Source organism: Mustela lutreola, chromosome 3, assembly GCF_030435805.1.
Source record: "Mustela lutreola isolate mMusLut2 chromosome 3, mMusLut2.pri, whole genome shotgun sequence".
NCBI lineage: Eukaryota > Metazoa > Chordata > Mammalia > Carnivora > Mustelidae > Mustela > Mustela lutreola.
Window position 1 is genome coordinate 172,073,283 of NC_081292.1, and position 13,761 is coordinate 172,087,043.

The 13,761-nt window shown below is 44.5% G+C and overlaps 1 protein-coding gene and 3 non-coding genes across 4 annotated transcripts; all 4 read left to right on the forward strand.

The window, feature by feature from the left end:
• Positions 1–512: 512 nt before the first annotated feature.
• On the forward strand, positions 513–10,774 carry NCL (nucleolin). Its single transcript, XM_059167720.1, has 14 exons — positions 513–694; positions 1,850–1,966; positions 3,278–3,767; positions 4,365–4,565; positions 4,794–4,880; positions 5,081–5,222; positions 6,000–6,124; positions 6,694–6,817; positions 7,686–7,843; positions 8,291–8,414; positions 8,669–8,802; positions 9,401–9,527; positions 9,892–10,115; positions 10,298–10,774. Exons 1-14 carry the CDS (start codon positions 677–679, stop codon positions 10,372–10,374), a joined length of 2,148 nt encoding a protein of 715 aa, XP_059023703.1. The 5' UTR covers positions 513–676; the 3' UTR covers positions 10,375–10,774.
• On the forward strand, positions 4,924–4,992 carry LOC131828434 (small nucleolar RNA SNORD82). The gene has a single exon (XR_009352440.1). It is a non-coding gene; the product is annotated as a small nucleolar RNA SNORD82 (small nucleolar RNA).
• On the forward strand, positions 8,949–9,029 carry LOC131828435 (small nucleolar RNA SNORD20). Its single transcript, XR_009352441.1, has one exon. It is a non-coding gene; the product is annotated as a small nucleolar RNA SNORD20 (small nucleolar RNA).
• On the forward strand, positions 9,584–9,718 carry LOC131828424 (small nucleolar RNA SNORA75). The gene has a single exon (XR_009352433.1). It is a non-coding gene; the product is annotated as a small nucleolar RNA SNORA75 (small nucleolar RNA).
• Positions 10,775–13,761: the final 2,987 nt, after the last annotated feature.

Here is a 13,761-nt window from a genome sequence, read left to right on the forward strand (position 1 = left end):
GTCTCGGTCTCATCAGCGGGGAAACGGGGGACGAACGGCTCTCTCCACGGCCGCCGGACGGCTCACCGTGGAGAGCGGGCCGGAGCCGCGCAGCATCTCCAAGGCCTCCTCAGTCGACAGGACCTCGACATATTCGGGAACCCGAAACCACCCCTAGCCAGCCGCCCGGGGCTCAGAAACAAGCGGCGCCAAAATCTCCCGTTCCACCGCGCAGACGCCGGGAGAACGGGCCGCGGAGGGGCACTTTAGGAACGGCGGACACACTACCCAATCGGCGGACACACTACCCAATCGGCGCCAGCCTTGCACAAAGCGAGTCCCGCCCCCAGGGCGCCGCCGCCGAATCCCCTCCCCACTCGCCTACCCGCCTCGGCCCGCCCTCTCCCGCCTGCGTCCCGCCCCGCGCCGTTCTGGGGTAGAGGCTCCCGATTGGTCCAGGGGATGGACGCAACCTCTGATTGGCCGAGACGGAGTCACGAGGGCGCCGTCGTCGCCTTTCCAGAGGCGATTACTGGGCAGGCTCAGTCTTTCGCCTCAGTCTCGAGCTCTAGCTAGCAGCCGAGCGTACGTGCTCCTTGATCTTCTGTACCAGCGGCCGCCATCGACGTCGCTTGGGTTGTCTAGGCTCCTCTGCGCCACTCGCCCGCCACACACTCTGCCGGCATAAGCCGCCATCATGGTGAAGCTCGCAAAGGTAAGAAGACGGCTTGCGCAAGCATGGACGTCGAGGCCTGCTTTCTGAGGAGCGCGCGCGCGGCGCCGCGAGGAGGAGGGCCTGCGCGCCGTCCCGGGCGCGTTCGAGGGCGCCATGCTGCGGGAAATCTCGCGCGATTAGTGGGGAGGTCTCGCGGCTTTTGGCTCTTTGGTGGCGAGGTGAAGCGTTTCGGCAGGTTCCGCGGGTGGTTGCTGCGGCGCGGAAAGACTTCGAGACTGAGTGGGGAGGGGGCGCTGGGCCCCTGGATGGAGGGATGATGCCGAACTCCTGCGCCGGGCCCGAGCGGGGCCCCGCCTCCTGACGCACGTGCCCTAGTGCGCGGCCCGCCACGTGGGCCGCGCCGCGTGTGTCCCGGCGTCCGCGGAGGGGACCTGGCGGTGAGGTGGGGGGTGGTGGGATTGCTTTAGATGGAGGCTCTGCGGCCTACGGGATGTCGGCCCCGGCCAGTCGAGCCGACACGAGATGGGCTGCAGAAGGAGGCTCTTCCTCGTGCTTTCTGTGCGGTGCAGCGCGCACATGGTGACCTGCGGGCTATCCCCACGTGGCTCCGCCGGGCCTGGAAGGGGCGGGGTTGTTAATCGTGGGGAAGAACTTGAGGGGAGGACCGAAGGTTGAGGTCTGATTTTTTTTTTTTTTTTAAAGTTGTCTAAAAGATCCTCCCCTGAATTTGGATTCAGGCGATAGTGTGGGACCTGGTGCCAGAATTTACCAGAAGCTTTTTTTTCAGGTGTAGTTCCCCCCTCCCCCTGCCCCGTGAAGGACTGGATTTTTGGCCGTTAAAATTAGCCAGTAGTAGTCAATTAGATTCATGCTGGAGGCCATGGTCCATTTTGCAAGTATAGTTTTAAAAAAGTTTGTGCTTAACGAAGGCAGAAGGAAAAGGGACATAATTCGTTGTAGCTGCTTTTTAATCCTTGGGTTTTTGTAAAACCCGACAGGAATAATGGGGTTGGGGTTGACAGTTTCTCTTTTAACATTGACCTCAGTAATAGGTTTTCGTGTTAGTTTTTATATTTGGCAGTGGAAAAGATAGGGTTTTAAGAAAGGGAGGTGACTGCATTTTACTCTGCAGAATGATGGCAAAAATATGAATGATCTGAGATGTACCTGTAATATGCTAAATGTCTCTTTTAGGCTGGTAAAAATCAAAGTGACCCCAAGAAAATGGCTCCTCCCCCAAAAGAGGTAGAAGAAGACAGTGAAGATGAGGACATGTCAGAAGATGAAGATGATGAAAGCAGTGGAGAAGAGGTAATTATGTATGACTTAATGCAGATTTGTGTTCCACTATGAAATGGAGAGTTAAAAGAGGGCGAATTGGATGTCTGAAAATTGTGACAAAAATAAGATTATATTCATTCATCCACGGCTTGCTGAGATTATTGTTTTCTAAGCTCTTCGTTGACCTGTTAATAGAGGTAAGTATTTGAATTTGAGAGAAAAGATTGGGAGTCTCCTTTTCATGAGCATTAACATTGGTGTTAATGTTGTGTCAAGTTTGTGACATTTAGTTTGACTCTGTTAACCTAACATACTAGCTGAGTAAAGAGCCTGAACTGTTAATTGTTAAGTGAGTGGCATTGCTGTGCCTTGTATTCAGGTTTGAGGTTAGCTTTACCAGAATAATAATAAGAGTTGTAATTATTTTCCCAGCCTCCAGGTGGGATTTAGTCTCTATTCCATTGTCTGTGAGTTTTCTGGTAACTGGTTACTGCAACTCTTGGTGTGGGTTGAGGGTTGCTACTTCTCTGTGTTAACCTGTTTCCATTCCTGGCTACTGTTTTCTCAGCTGTGAAGACAGCTAACTAGTATATTTGTGCTCAGATTTCTCGTGTAGAGTTTAATCAAGGTTTTACTGATAGTACATTACCCAGTAAAACTGTCAGTGAGCAAAAAGTATAACTTAGGTGTAGTACAGTTAGATGTAGATAAATGATTTTTATTAAGCTTAAGATGCTCACTCTTTGTATTAGGTTTGTAAGGGCTAACTGTCCAGTATATTTGATACTCATTTTCTGGTTTTAAGAGTGAGCCTTCAGTGAACTTCATACCACTGCCCACTGTAGGACCTCTAAAATGATTTAGTAGCATTTAAGAAGTAGAGCTTTTTTTATTTGGAAGACTTTAAATTACATCTGTCAACTCATAATTTCTAACAATATGTGAGGTTGGTGCTGTTACCCTTTACAGAGGAGGAAAAAAGTTAAGGCTTAAAATGAAAGCCTTGCCTAAGGCTGTCATACAGTGGCAGGTGGGATGCAAGCAGTCTGTTGTCAAGAGTCCGTGTTAGGCTGTGCAGCTTTAAAGATGGGGTTATAATGCATGAGATATTTTAATGGTCAAGAGGGTTATGGTTGAGTATTTCACTTGAAGATGAAGGCAATGATTTTAGGCACGTGGAAGGACCCATGTTATGGCCCTGTAGTTTAACGTGCTAACATACATCCAGTGCATTTGGTCTGGAGCCAGAACCAGTTCCAGAAGTTACTACTCATTCATGAAACCAAGGCTGTCTTTCTGGGTTTGGAAACAGCCTTATGTTTGATTTTATTTATTCTTCAGGTTATCATTCCTCAGAAAAAAGGCAAGAAGGCTACCACCACTCCAGCTAAGAAGGTGATGGTTTCCCCAACAAAAAAAGTCACAGTTGCCACACCAGCCAAGAAAGCAGTTGTTACCCCTGGCAAAAAGGCAGCGGCTACACCAGCCAAAAAGACCGTTGCTCCTGCCAAAGCAGTAGCAACACCTGGCAAGAAGGGAGCCACACCAGGCAAGGCATTGGTAGCAACCCCTGGTAAGAAAGGAGCAGCCACCCCAGCCAAGGGAGCAAAGAATGGTAAGAATGCTAAGAAGGAAGACAGTGATGAAGAAGAAGATGATGACAGTGAAGAGGAGGATGAGGAAGATGAGGATGAGGATGAAGATGAGGATGAATTTGAGCCAGCGGTGATGAAAGCAGCTGCTGCTGCCCCTGCTTCCGATGATGAGGATGATGATGAGGAAGATGATGATGAAGATGAGGAGGAGGATGATGAAGATGAGGAGGAAGATGGTAAGGATTTCTTTCATTAGTTCCTGGGCTACTTTTGTAAGATAGATTGGGGTGAGGTTTTGGCAGTAATGCTGTGTATTCCATGACAACCTGGAGTTAGATGAAAGCCATTCTAGGGGTTTCTGGGGTGTTTATGGTACACTAGACTTGAGTTACCCAAAATGATTACCTGCCCCTGAGAAAATGCTTAAAATGGCACATTTTGTGTGTATTTTTCATAATGGCAGATTTTGCTTCCAACCAATCTGTTAATTTCCTTCCATAATTTGCTAAGCACAGTGGTATTAATAGAATTGCATTTCCTTTAGATTTCTTTTTCTTTTTTTTTTTTTTTTTAAGATTTTATTTATTTGACAGAAGGAGAGAGATCACAAGTAGGCAGAGCAGAAAGTAGAGAGAGAAAGGGAAGCAGGCTTCCCGCTGAGCAGAGAGCCCGACGTGGGGCTGGATCCCAGGACCCTGAGATTATGACCTGGGCCGGAGGCAGAGATATAACCCACTGAGCCACCCAGGCGCCCCTCCTTTAGATTTTCTTAGAACTTAATAATGTTTTGGTAGAATTCTCTTGAGTTTTTGACTAAGTTGCATCACTTTCAGACTCTGAAGAAGAAGCTATGGAGACTACACCAGCCAAAGGGAAGAAAGCCCCTGCAAAAGCTGTTCCTGTGAAGGCCAAGAGCACAGCTGAGGACGAAGATGAAGAAGATGATGATGAGGATGAAGATGATGAGGATGAGGAGGAGGAGGAGGAAGATGAGGAGGAGGAAGATGAGGAGGAGGAGGAGGAAGAAGAGGAAGGTATTAAAGTTAGATTCTGAAGTACACCCTAAAATTTTTATTTGAAGGAGACAACTTGGTTGTCAACCAACTGGTTGGCTCAGTTGGTAGAGCTTGCACTTCATGACCGTGGAGTCATGAGTTGTAGCCACACATTGGGCACAGAGGTTACTTTATCCAAAAAAAAGGGAGGCTCTTCATTATGTGTGGCTACTGACTGGTAACCAGATTGTTTGAAATCTTGTCCAGAGCCTGTTAAAGAAGCACCTGGAAAACGAAAGAAGGAAATGGCCAAACAGAAAGCAGCTCCTGAAGCCAAGAAGCAGAAAGTAGAAGGTAACTGGGGAATGGGAGATTAGGGAGGGTTAGGACGCCTAATAGCACAAGTGATGAACAATAAAGGGACTTAATACTGAAACCTGATGTGATATTGTGATATCTGATGTGCTCTGTGTAGAAATGGCATAGTGGAAGTTTAAGTTCTTGCCATACTTTGCAGATAGAATAGACTAATTTTGAGTTTATATTTTGTATAGCTACAGAACCAACTACATCATTCAATCTTTTTGTTGGAAACCTGAACTTCAGCAAATCTGCTCCTGAATTAAAAACAGGCATTAGTGACATTTTTGCTAAAAATGATCTTGCTGTTGTGGATGTCAGAATTGGTGTGTCTAGGTGAGTATGAGGGAGTTCTATATATTGTTTTTGGGTTTGCAAGTTTTTTAAATGTTAGACACTAATGAATTAAGTAACTAGATTATCAAAATACAAAATCCCAAATCGAAGTTTTCAAATTCTCCTTTAAATTTTGTTAATGCACTAAATTGTTTGCACAATTTAGTGAAATTGTTAATTTAACTAACTTGCACATTACACGGTTTAGTTAAATTGTTAATGCACTAAATAGTGCATTTTGTTAATGCACTGAATAAGTTGATGCTTCTGTTCCTAGAATAATCTAAAAATACTGGAGTTGGGGCACCTGAGTGGCTCAGTCAGTTTTGCGTCTGCCTTCGGTCATGATCCCAGGGTCCTGGGATCCAGTCCCGAATTGGGCTCCCTGCTCAGTGGAAAGTCAGCTGCTTCCTCTGCCTCTTTACCCCATGCTTGTGCATGCATACTTGCCTTCTGTCAAATCTTTAAAAAAGAAAAAAAATGGGTAGTGGATTTGAAGAGCTATAATTGTTAATGCTTTTAGATAGAATTTTCTTAGTGCTTAAAACAGATTCTTTGAACAGTTAATATCAGTTGTTATGAGCAGTATGGTTACTATGACCTCAAAGGTGAACTCCCATTTCTTCCCCATATTTACACTTGGCACTGTAGGTGCTTTTTTACTTGTTTGTTTGCCGTCTCAAGTTAGTGTTCCTGCTCTCCAGTATGTGTTCTGTAGTTCATATTTTTAATGGGGTTTTCCCCCACTCCTACTTTTTTCATTTTACCACCTTAAAGGAAGTTTGGCTATGTGGATTTTGAATCTGCTGAAGACCTGGAAAAAGCTTTGGAGCTCACTGGTTTGAAAGTTTTTGGCAATGAAATTAAACTAGAAAAACCAAAGGGAAAAGACAGTAAGAAAGGTATGTAAGGCTTCAGGTCATTGTGATAGTGCTCTCTCCTAATTTTTAATGGGTATGTATCTTGTCGGGAGGTAAGTGGCCAGACTAAGTAGTTCACTTTTCTTCCTTATAATGTGAGGACTCGGTGAGTTCAAGTGGTGACATCCACTGCTTGCTGTGTTATAAATTCTCAAATCTCAGGTAAGCAAGAGTAGACTTTGATTAAAAAAGAATTGGATAATGTAGATGGTTCTTTTCCTCACTGGAACTAGATTAGGTCCCCCAACTACTCTTTCTGTGTCCTTTACCTTTTCTCTGTTCACTTGTTTTAAAATGTTCATAATTTTTTAATTCAAAAGTTACTGAGCACCTGTTTTAGTTTGAACTGTGTTCTAAGTATTCAGTGTACAGTTTTCTTGAATTATGACAGCATTTTGTTTTTGCCACTGCTGCATCTCCATACTGGCAGAGTGCCTTGTGTGTTGTATCTCGGGTTACTTGTTGAACAGAACTTTTCCATTAGCTGATATTTGTGGGTTAAGGGAATTTCTTTTAGGCCATACGTTTCCAGTTCTATCTTTTTTATCTAGATCGAGATGCGAGAACACTTCTGGCTAAAAATCTGCCTTACAAAGTTACTCAGGATGAATTAAAAGAAGTATTTGAAGATGCTGTGGAGATCAGATTAGTCAGCAAGGATGGAAAGAGCAAAGGGTATGTTTTGTGTCTGTGGAATGTTGAGTTTTATTAAAATAATTGGATTTCCCTGGTTTCGTAATTTTGATCTCACTTACTGAGGTGTGTGATTTTTGGCAAATTAACCTTTAATCACTGCCTCTGTTTCCTGTCTGTACAGTGGAGATAACATACTCAACCTGCACTGTGATTTTTAAAAGGCGAGCTCATGTATAAAGTACTGTGCAGTATGCTTAGTTTTATAAGTAATAGTAGTTACGCAGTGAGGTGGGGTTACTGTGAATAAATAATCTGGGTATACTTGGCAGCCTTTTGTAGTATGGGAGGAAAGTTTTCATTGAAAAGTAGAATATGGCAGAAAACGAGAACATTTTAGTTTGAAACAAAGAATGCTTTAATTGTACTCATTTGAAACAAGGTTGTGTTGCTGAGATTAAAACATTTGTGTTAAAAGAATACGATTTTTAGGGGTGCCTGGGTAGTTCAGTCGTTAAGCGTCTGCCTTCGGCTCAGTTCATGATCTGAGTGAGGGTCCTGTGATCAAGCCCTGCTACACGGGAAGGCTGCTTCTCCCTCTCCCGCCACCAACCCCCCCCCCACCCGCTTGTGTTCACTCTCTCGTTGTCTATCTCTGCCAAATAAATAAAACCTTAAAAAAAACGGTTTTTAGGGACACCTGGGTGGCTCAGTCATTGGGTGTCTGCTATCAGCTTGGGTGGTGGTCCTAAGGTCCTGGGATTGAGCCCTCTGTTGGGAAGCCTTCTCTCACTCCCTCTGCTTGTGTTTGCGCACTCGCTGTCTCTGTCAAATAAAGTCTTCTTTTAAAAAAAAATAACAGTTTTTAAAAACGAGTTCTTTGTGATATCCCCCCCCCCCATTGTTGCAGGATTGCTTACATTGAATTTAAGACAGAAGCTGATGCAGAAAAAACCTTGGAAGAAAAGCAGGGGACAGAGATAGATGGGCGGTCTATTTCCCTGTACTACACTGGAGAGAAGGGTCAGAGTCAAGACTATAGAGGTGGAAAGAATAGCACTTGGAGTGGTAAGAATTTATAGGATTCTGGGATTGATGGGTTGAAATCTTTGTACTTTAATCAGATGTAGAAAAATATCAAACAAGTTATGCCTCTATTTGTAATAACTCTGTCTTGAGTGAGAGTTGTACGAAGTCATTTTGCATCAGAATATAGTTTAGCTTCCTTCGAGTGTATGCTTTTTACTTTAGTGTGCATTGCTAGATTAGAATCTAGGAAGATGGTAGACAAGTAGCTTTTATGTCTCTAGGTAACAGGACTGAAACGGTGCATGACTAGTGCTCAGTATGAGTAATAGGTGGAAGTCCACCTGCGTCGCCGTTGGTATGCTAACTCTTCCTAGGTATGGAAGTTCTTGAGGAATGTATTATAGCTGTGACCAAGCTTGGTGACCATTGCTTCAGAGTCTTCATTTGTTGTTTTTGGTATTTTGTTTTTCTGGGTTTTTTTTGTAGGTGAATCAAAAACACTGGTTTTAAGCAACCTGTCTTATAGTGCAACAGAAGAAACCCTTCAGGAAGTATTTGAGAAAGCAACTTTTATTAAAGTGCCCCAGAACCAAAACGGCAAATCTAAAGGGTAAAGTAACGAGTATCTTTAGGCTACCCATTAATGTGCTCTACGAATGAATTGCAAAGTTCTAAAAAGGGGGGTAAAATTACTGTTTTTCCTGGATGCTACTGGAAGCTGAATCATCTTAGCTCCCAAGATTTGTATAAAGAGCATCATTTAAGTGTCTCCTTAAGGTAAAAGGCGTGGTGGTGGTAGATGACAGCATAGGAGCTATGTGCTTGGTGACTTGCCCTAAGTATTGATTGATTGATTGTTCTCAGGTATGCCTTTATAGAATTTGCTTCATTTGAAGATGCTAAAGAAGCTTTAAATTCCTGTAATAAAAGGGAAATTGAGGGCAGAGCAATCAGACTGGAGTTGCAAGGACCCAGAGGATCACCCAATGCCAGAAGCCGTGAGTTATATTTAATAGGGTATGGTGTTGGGGGTCAGCACTCCTCGGTGTGTTGCTGTATTGGGGTGTTTTGTTTTCAGGGGTCTTTTGGGTCCGATTTAGAGATGAACATTTTTGTTTATCTCTTGTTGCTGAGTGAAGGATACTGGATATGATGACTGATTATCTGAGAAAATAATTGATGAAATCTCAAGAAAATTCCTCTAGATAGTCAAGTTCTGATCCAGCTGTCTTCTCCAAGCAGCACATTTGCCCCTGGTTACTGCCTTGTGTGATCATTGTAAAAAGCTTTCTGCTTAGGGAGCTCTCTGTCTGATTTGCATTGCTTCTGCTTTCCATAAAGGATCTGAGATAGGATCTCAGCTGCTCTGGTAATCAGTGTAAGTTTAAGATGGTGCTTGATGTATGTCTTTTGTTTTAATTCATGAGTTTACTAAGTTGCTTTTACCTGCCTTTTTTTTTTTTTAAAGTAGCCTTTAAGTGAAGGGCTTGCATCTGCTAAGATGAGCATTCTTGGCCAGTAGTCTCATACTGAAAGCCAGCATCTGGTTATTGTGAATTGTGGCTTTAGGTAAAATGTACAATTTTTCTTCCGTAGAGCCGTCCAAAACTTTGTTTGTCAAAGGTCTGTCTGAGGATACCACAGAAGAAACATTAAAGGAGTCGTTTGATGGCTCTGTTCGGGCAAGGATAGTCACTGACCGGGAGACTGGGTCCTCCAAAGGGTAAGCTGAGCAGGGAATGTTCAGCGTCTGCTAAGTGGAGACCTCCCATCTGGCAGATCTTCTCACTGAGCTCCTTTCTGTCGATTGGTGGCAGTTTACGGATTCGCACGAGAAGAAGAGACAATTCACAGTTAGCATTATTTTACCTTCTGTCTTCTCAGAGGTGTATTTTGCTGTTTTGTGAGACATTTCTGAGGTTCAAACAGTAAAACCAGTTTCGACCTTCTGGGGTAGCTCCTATTACTGGGGTCTTTCTCCATTGATCACCTCTGTTTCCTATGGGATTGGTGTCCAGCATGTGAGGTTAATCCGGGCACTTGTTCAGTATGTCTTCTATAATGGGCAATTTCATTTGGCCTTTTAGGTTTGGTTTTGTAGACTTCAACAGTGAGGAAGATGCCAAAGCTGCCAAGGAGGCCATGGAAGATGGTGAAATTGATGGAAACAAAGTTACTTTGGACTGGGCCAAGCCTAAGGGTGAAGGTGGCTTTGGAGGCCGTGGTGGAGGCCGAGGTGGCTTTGGAGGCCGAGGTGGTGGCAGAGGAGGCCGAGGTGGATTTGGTGGCAGAGGCCGGGGAGGCTTTGGAGGTAAGGAGGCTGGGAGGCTTCGTTGTGTATGTACTGGGCACTGTGGCACATGCACTAAAGAATGTGCCCAGAGCCCAGGGCCCATTGTCTCAATCTCCAGGTTCTCACTGGTCACTCTGGGGAGGGGAGGGTTTCCGGCAGCTTTGCACTTAACTCTTTAATGATGTCTTGCCTTCCTATAGGGCGAGGAGGCTTCCGAGGAGGCAGAGGAGGAGGGGGAGACCACAAGCCACAAGGAAAGAAGACGAAGTTTGAATAGTTTCTTCTATCCCTCTGTTTTTCCCTCTTCTGTTTGAAAGAAAAGGACTCTGGGGTTTTTACTCTGTTACCTGATCAATGACAGAGCCTTCTGAGGACATTCCAAGACAGTACAGTCCTGTGGTCTACTTGGAAATTCGTATAGATAACATTTCAAGGGAGCTACCCTGTTGGTTTTGACTGGATATTCATATAAACTTTTTAAAGAGATGAGTGATAGAGCTAATCCTTATCTGTAAGTTTTGAATTTATATTGTTTCTTCCCATGTACAAAACCATTTTTTTCCTACAAATAGTTTTGTTTTTGTTTTTTTGCGTTGGGGGGTATAAAGGAAAGCAGAATGTTTTATCATGGTTTTTGCTTCAGCAACTTTGGGACAAATTAAAAGTCCTAAACTCTGGTGCCAGACTTGTACTTCCTAGAGTGTTTCTCCTGGACTGTAGTGAAGGTGGAGCATGGCAAAGCCAGCTCGGCCACTCCAGGTCCACCCTGCCACCCCTCCTGGAAGTGCTTGATAAATTGGTTTCAAGTATTCTCGCTGTAAATTTTGGTGAAATGGCTGGTAAGGTGAAATGAAAGGCTGGTTGGAATTCTCCTGTGCCTTATCCTGCTTGTAGGAGGCCTGAGAATATCAGGTATCCTGAAGAAGTTCTGGAGAGGGGCCAGGAGGAGCACATTGGTCAGGCCTCCTGAGGCATGTGGTGGAGAATGAGGATTCTGGAATTGGCAGTGACTCCATAGAATTTGTGCCTGATGACTGGACCATGGGGGCTTTGGGACTGTGAGTGAGCCTGGAGAGGAAACTACGAATCCAGTGGGTGGACTTTGTATTTTTTCTAAGTCCTCCAACACCCTCAGGTTAAACTGATGAGAAAGGGCTTTGGTATTAGCCTATGTTCAGTAGTCCCTAATTTAAGTATCTTTGTCCTCTCTACCTCTAATAAAAGTTAAGGGACATATGAAAGGTCTGTGCCAAGGGATTAACAGGATTACTTAAACAATGCCCCAGATGATACAGAGCAGAAATCCTTTAACCTAGCCATCCAAATCCAAACACCACATGGACTCTAACCACCTGTTTCGATCAGACTAATCAACATGTAGAAGGGGCACCTGGCTAGTGGAGCATTCAGCTCTTAGTTTTAGGGTGAGTTTGAGCCCCACATTAGGTATAGAAATTACTTAAAAATAAATTTTAAAATTATTTTAATTAACCTATAATGTATTATTTACCCCAGGGATACAGGTCTGATCGTCAGGCTTACACATTTCACAGCACTCAACGATATATCACATACTTGACCCAATGTCCATAACCTAACCACCCTCTCCATACCCCCTCCCCCCTCGCAACCCTGAGTTTGTTTTGTGAGCTTAAGTTTCATGGGTTGTCTCCCTTCTGATCCCATTTTGTTTCACTTTTTCTTCCCTACCCCCCCCTAGCCTTGCCTCTCAAATTCCTCGTATCAGGGAGATGGTGATAATTGTCATTCTCTGATTGATTTCACTCAGCATAATACCCTCTAGTTCCATCCACGTTGTTGCAAATGGCAAGATTTCACTTTTTTTTTTTTAATGGTTGCATAGCATGTCATTGTTTAAATATTTTTAAAAAATTATATATATGCACATGCACACTGGAGAATTTTAGGCTTAGAGGGCACCCAGCAGGGGCATGTTCTCTGACCAGTCAAACCTAAAAAAAAGTTGGCATTCTGTAACTCTAGAATCAACAGTTTGAGTTGGAGCATGTGGGTTTAAGTCTGTTAGCTCTTAAACTACAACAAAGATGAGTGGCATTCAAAATTTGTATCAGTGGCAGGTGAGTGCCCCAGCACTGGACTTGCAGGAAGGCCCATGAGGCTGGTGTTAGGCTCTCTTGAGACCCAGCAAAGGATGTCTAGGGTCTTCATGGCCCTACAGCGTTTTCTTACGGGGGTGCTTATCCTGGTTGTCTACTCTCATGTAGGTCTGCAAGTCTAAGTAGACCTGAAAACAGGGTATTTGGCCATTAGGAACATGAATTGGGGGTGCTGTTGGCCCAGGCCTGGCACAGCCCATGCCCAGAGACTCTTAAAATGCTGTGAAATAGGATTTGACTGCCCCAGGCGTCGGGGGTGGGGGGTTGTCCCTTACTTGCTGGAGAGAAGGGAAACTTACTCCCACCCTTAAATAAGAGTTGCTCTTCTATGTCTATTTCTTAATTTGAGAGTATGGAGGGAGAGGAAGATGCCCACTCCCCAATAAGCAGAGAGGAGCCAGTCCTGGGGTTTGATTTGAGGGCCCAAGATCATGACCTGAGCCGAAGTCAGATGTTTAACCAATTGAACCACTTATGTATGCTTTTTAAATTTTATTTTTAGATGTTTTTTGTTTGACAGGGAGGGAACACAAGCAGTGAGAGTGGGAGAGGGAGAAGCAGACTTCTGCCAAGCAGGGAGACCAATGCGGGGCTCGATCCCAGGACCTTGGGATCATGACCTGAGCCACCAAGCGTCCCAATATACTTTTAATAAAAGAGTGAATGTTCTGGGGCGCTTGGGTGGTTCAGTGGGTGAAGCCTCTGCCTTTGGCTCAGGTCATGGTCTCGTGGTCCTGGGATCGAGCCCCATGTCGGGCTCCCTGCTCAGCGGGGAGCCTGCTTTCTCCTCTCTGACCGCTGCTCTGCCTGATTGTGATCTCTGTCAAATGGATAAATCTTTAAAAAAAAAGAAAAAAAAAAAAAGAATGTTCCTGACGCTGTGCCTGGGGTGTACCAGGCATTTACCTCAGCCCCTCTATAAACCTGCTGTGGGCAGAAAATTAAGGTTCATTCTCACTTTCTGCTACTTGGTACATCATTAAGGAAGGGTGACAGTCTAGCCCTGTTACTGCTGGTAGTTCCAGAGGTGGTCTGACTTGGGTGGAATGGAAGGGAGATTGAAGGGTTGTCAGTAGCCCTGAAAGGCCAAAGAGGAAACATCAGCTTTCTATACAGGGACTGGAATCCTTCAAATAAATGTTTTAATCCTAAGCCTCCCTGAGGACTGGTTTTGGATTTGGTGGGTTGGGGGAAGATTTTGCAGCCATTTTAGAAAAGCATGTTCCCTTTAGGAAATGGTTGTCGCTGCTTTTGTCATTCTTCCAGCAGGTGGCAGCACATCCACAAGGATGTGGAACCCTGAGGCTTCGTTTCAGCCCAATGTGTTTTTTACTTCAAACTTATTCTCTGGTTACGTGCTGGGCTTGGGAATCTGAAAGGAAACAGTCCACTTAGCACACCTGAGAGATGCTATGGAATCAACAGACAACTCCATTTTATTGAACCTTCGTCTTGTGCCCTTTCTCAGCGTTCCCCCATTTTTCTGTGTTTGGTTCACTTAATGATCTTTGGTTTTGTTTGTTTGG

Bases quoted from the DNA above. Each gene is read 5' to 3' on its own strand.
- NCL (XM_059167720.1), top strand. The intron at 6,125-6,693 runs GTATGTAAGGCT...TTTTTTATCTAG, and splicing joins GGGAAAAGACAGTAAGAAAG to ATCGAGATGCGAGAACACTT. The intron at 8,803-9,400 runs GTGAGTTATATT...TTTCTTCCGTAG, and splicing joins ATCACCCAATGCCAGAAGCC to AGCCGTCCAAAACTTTGTTT.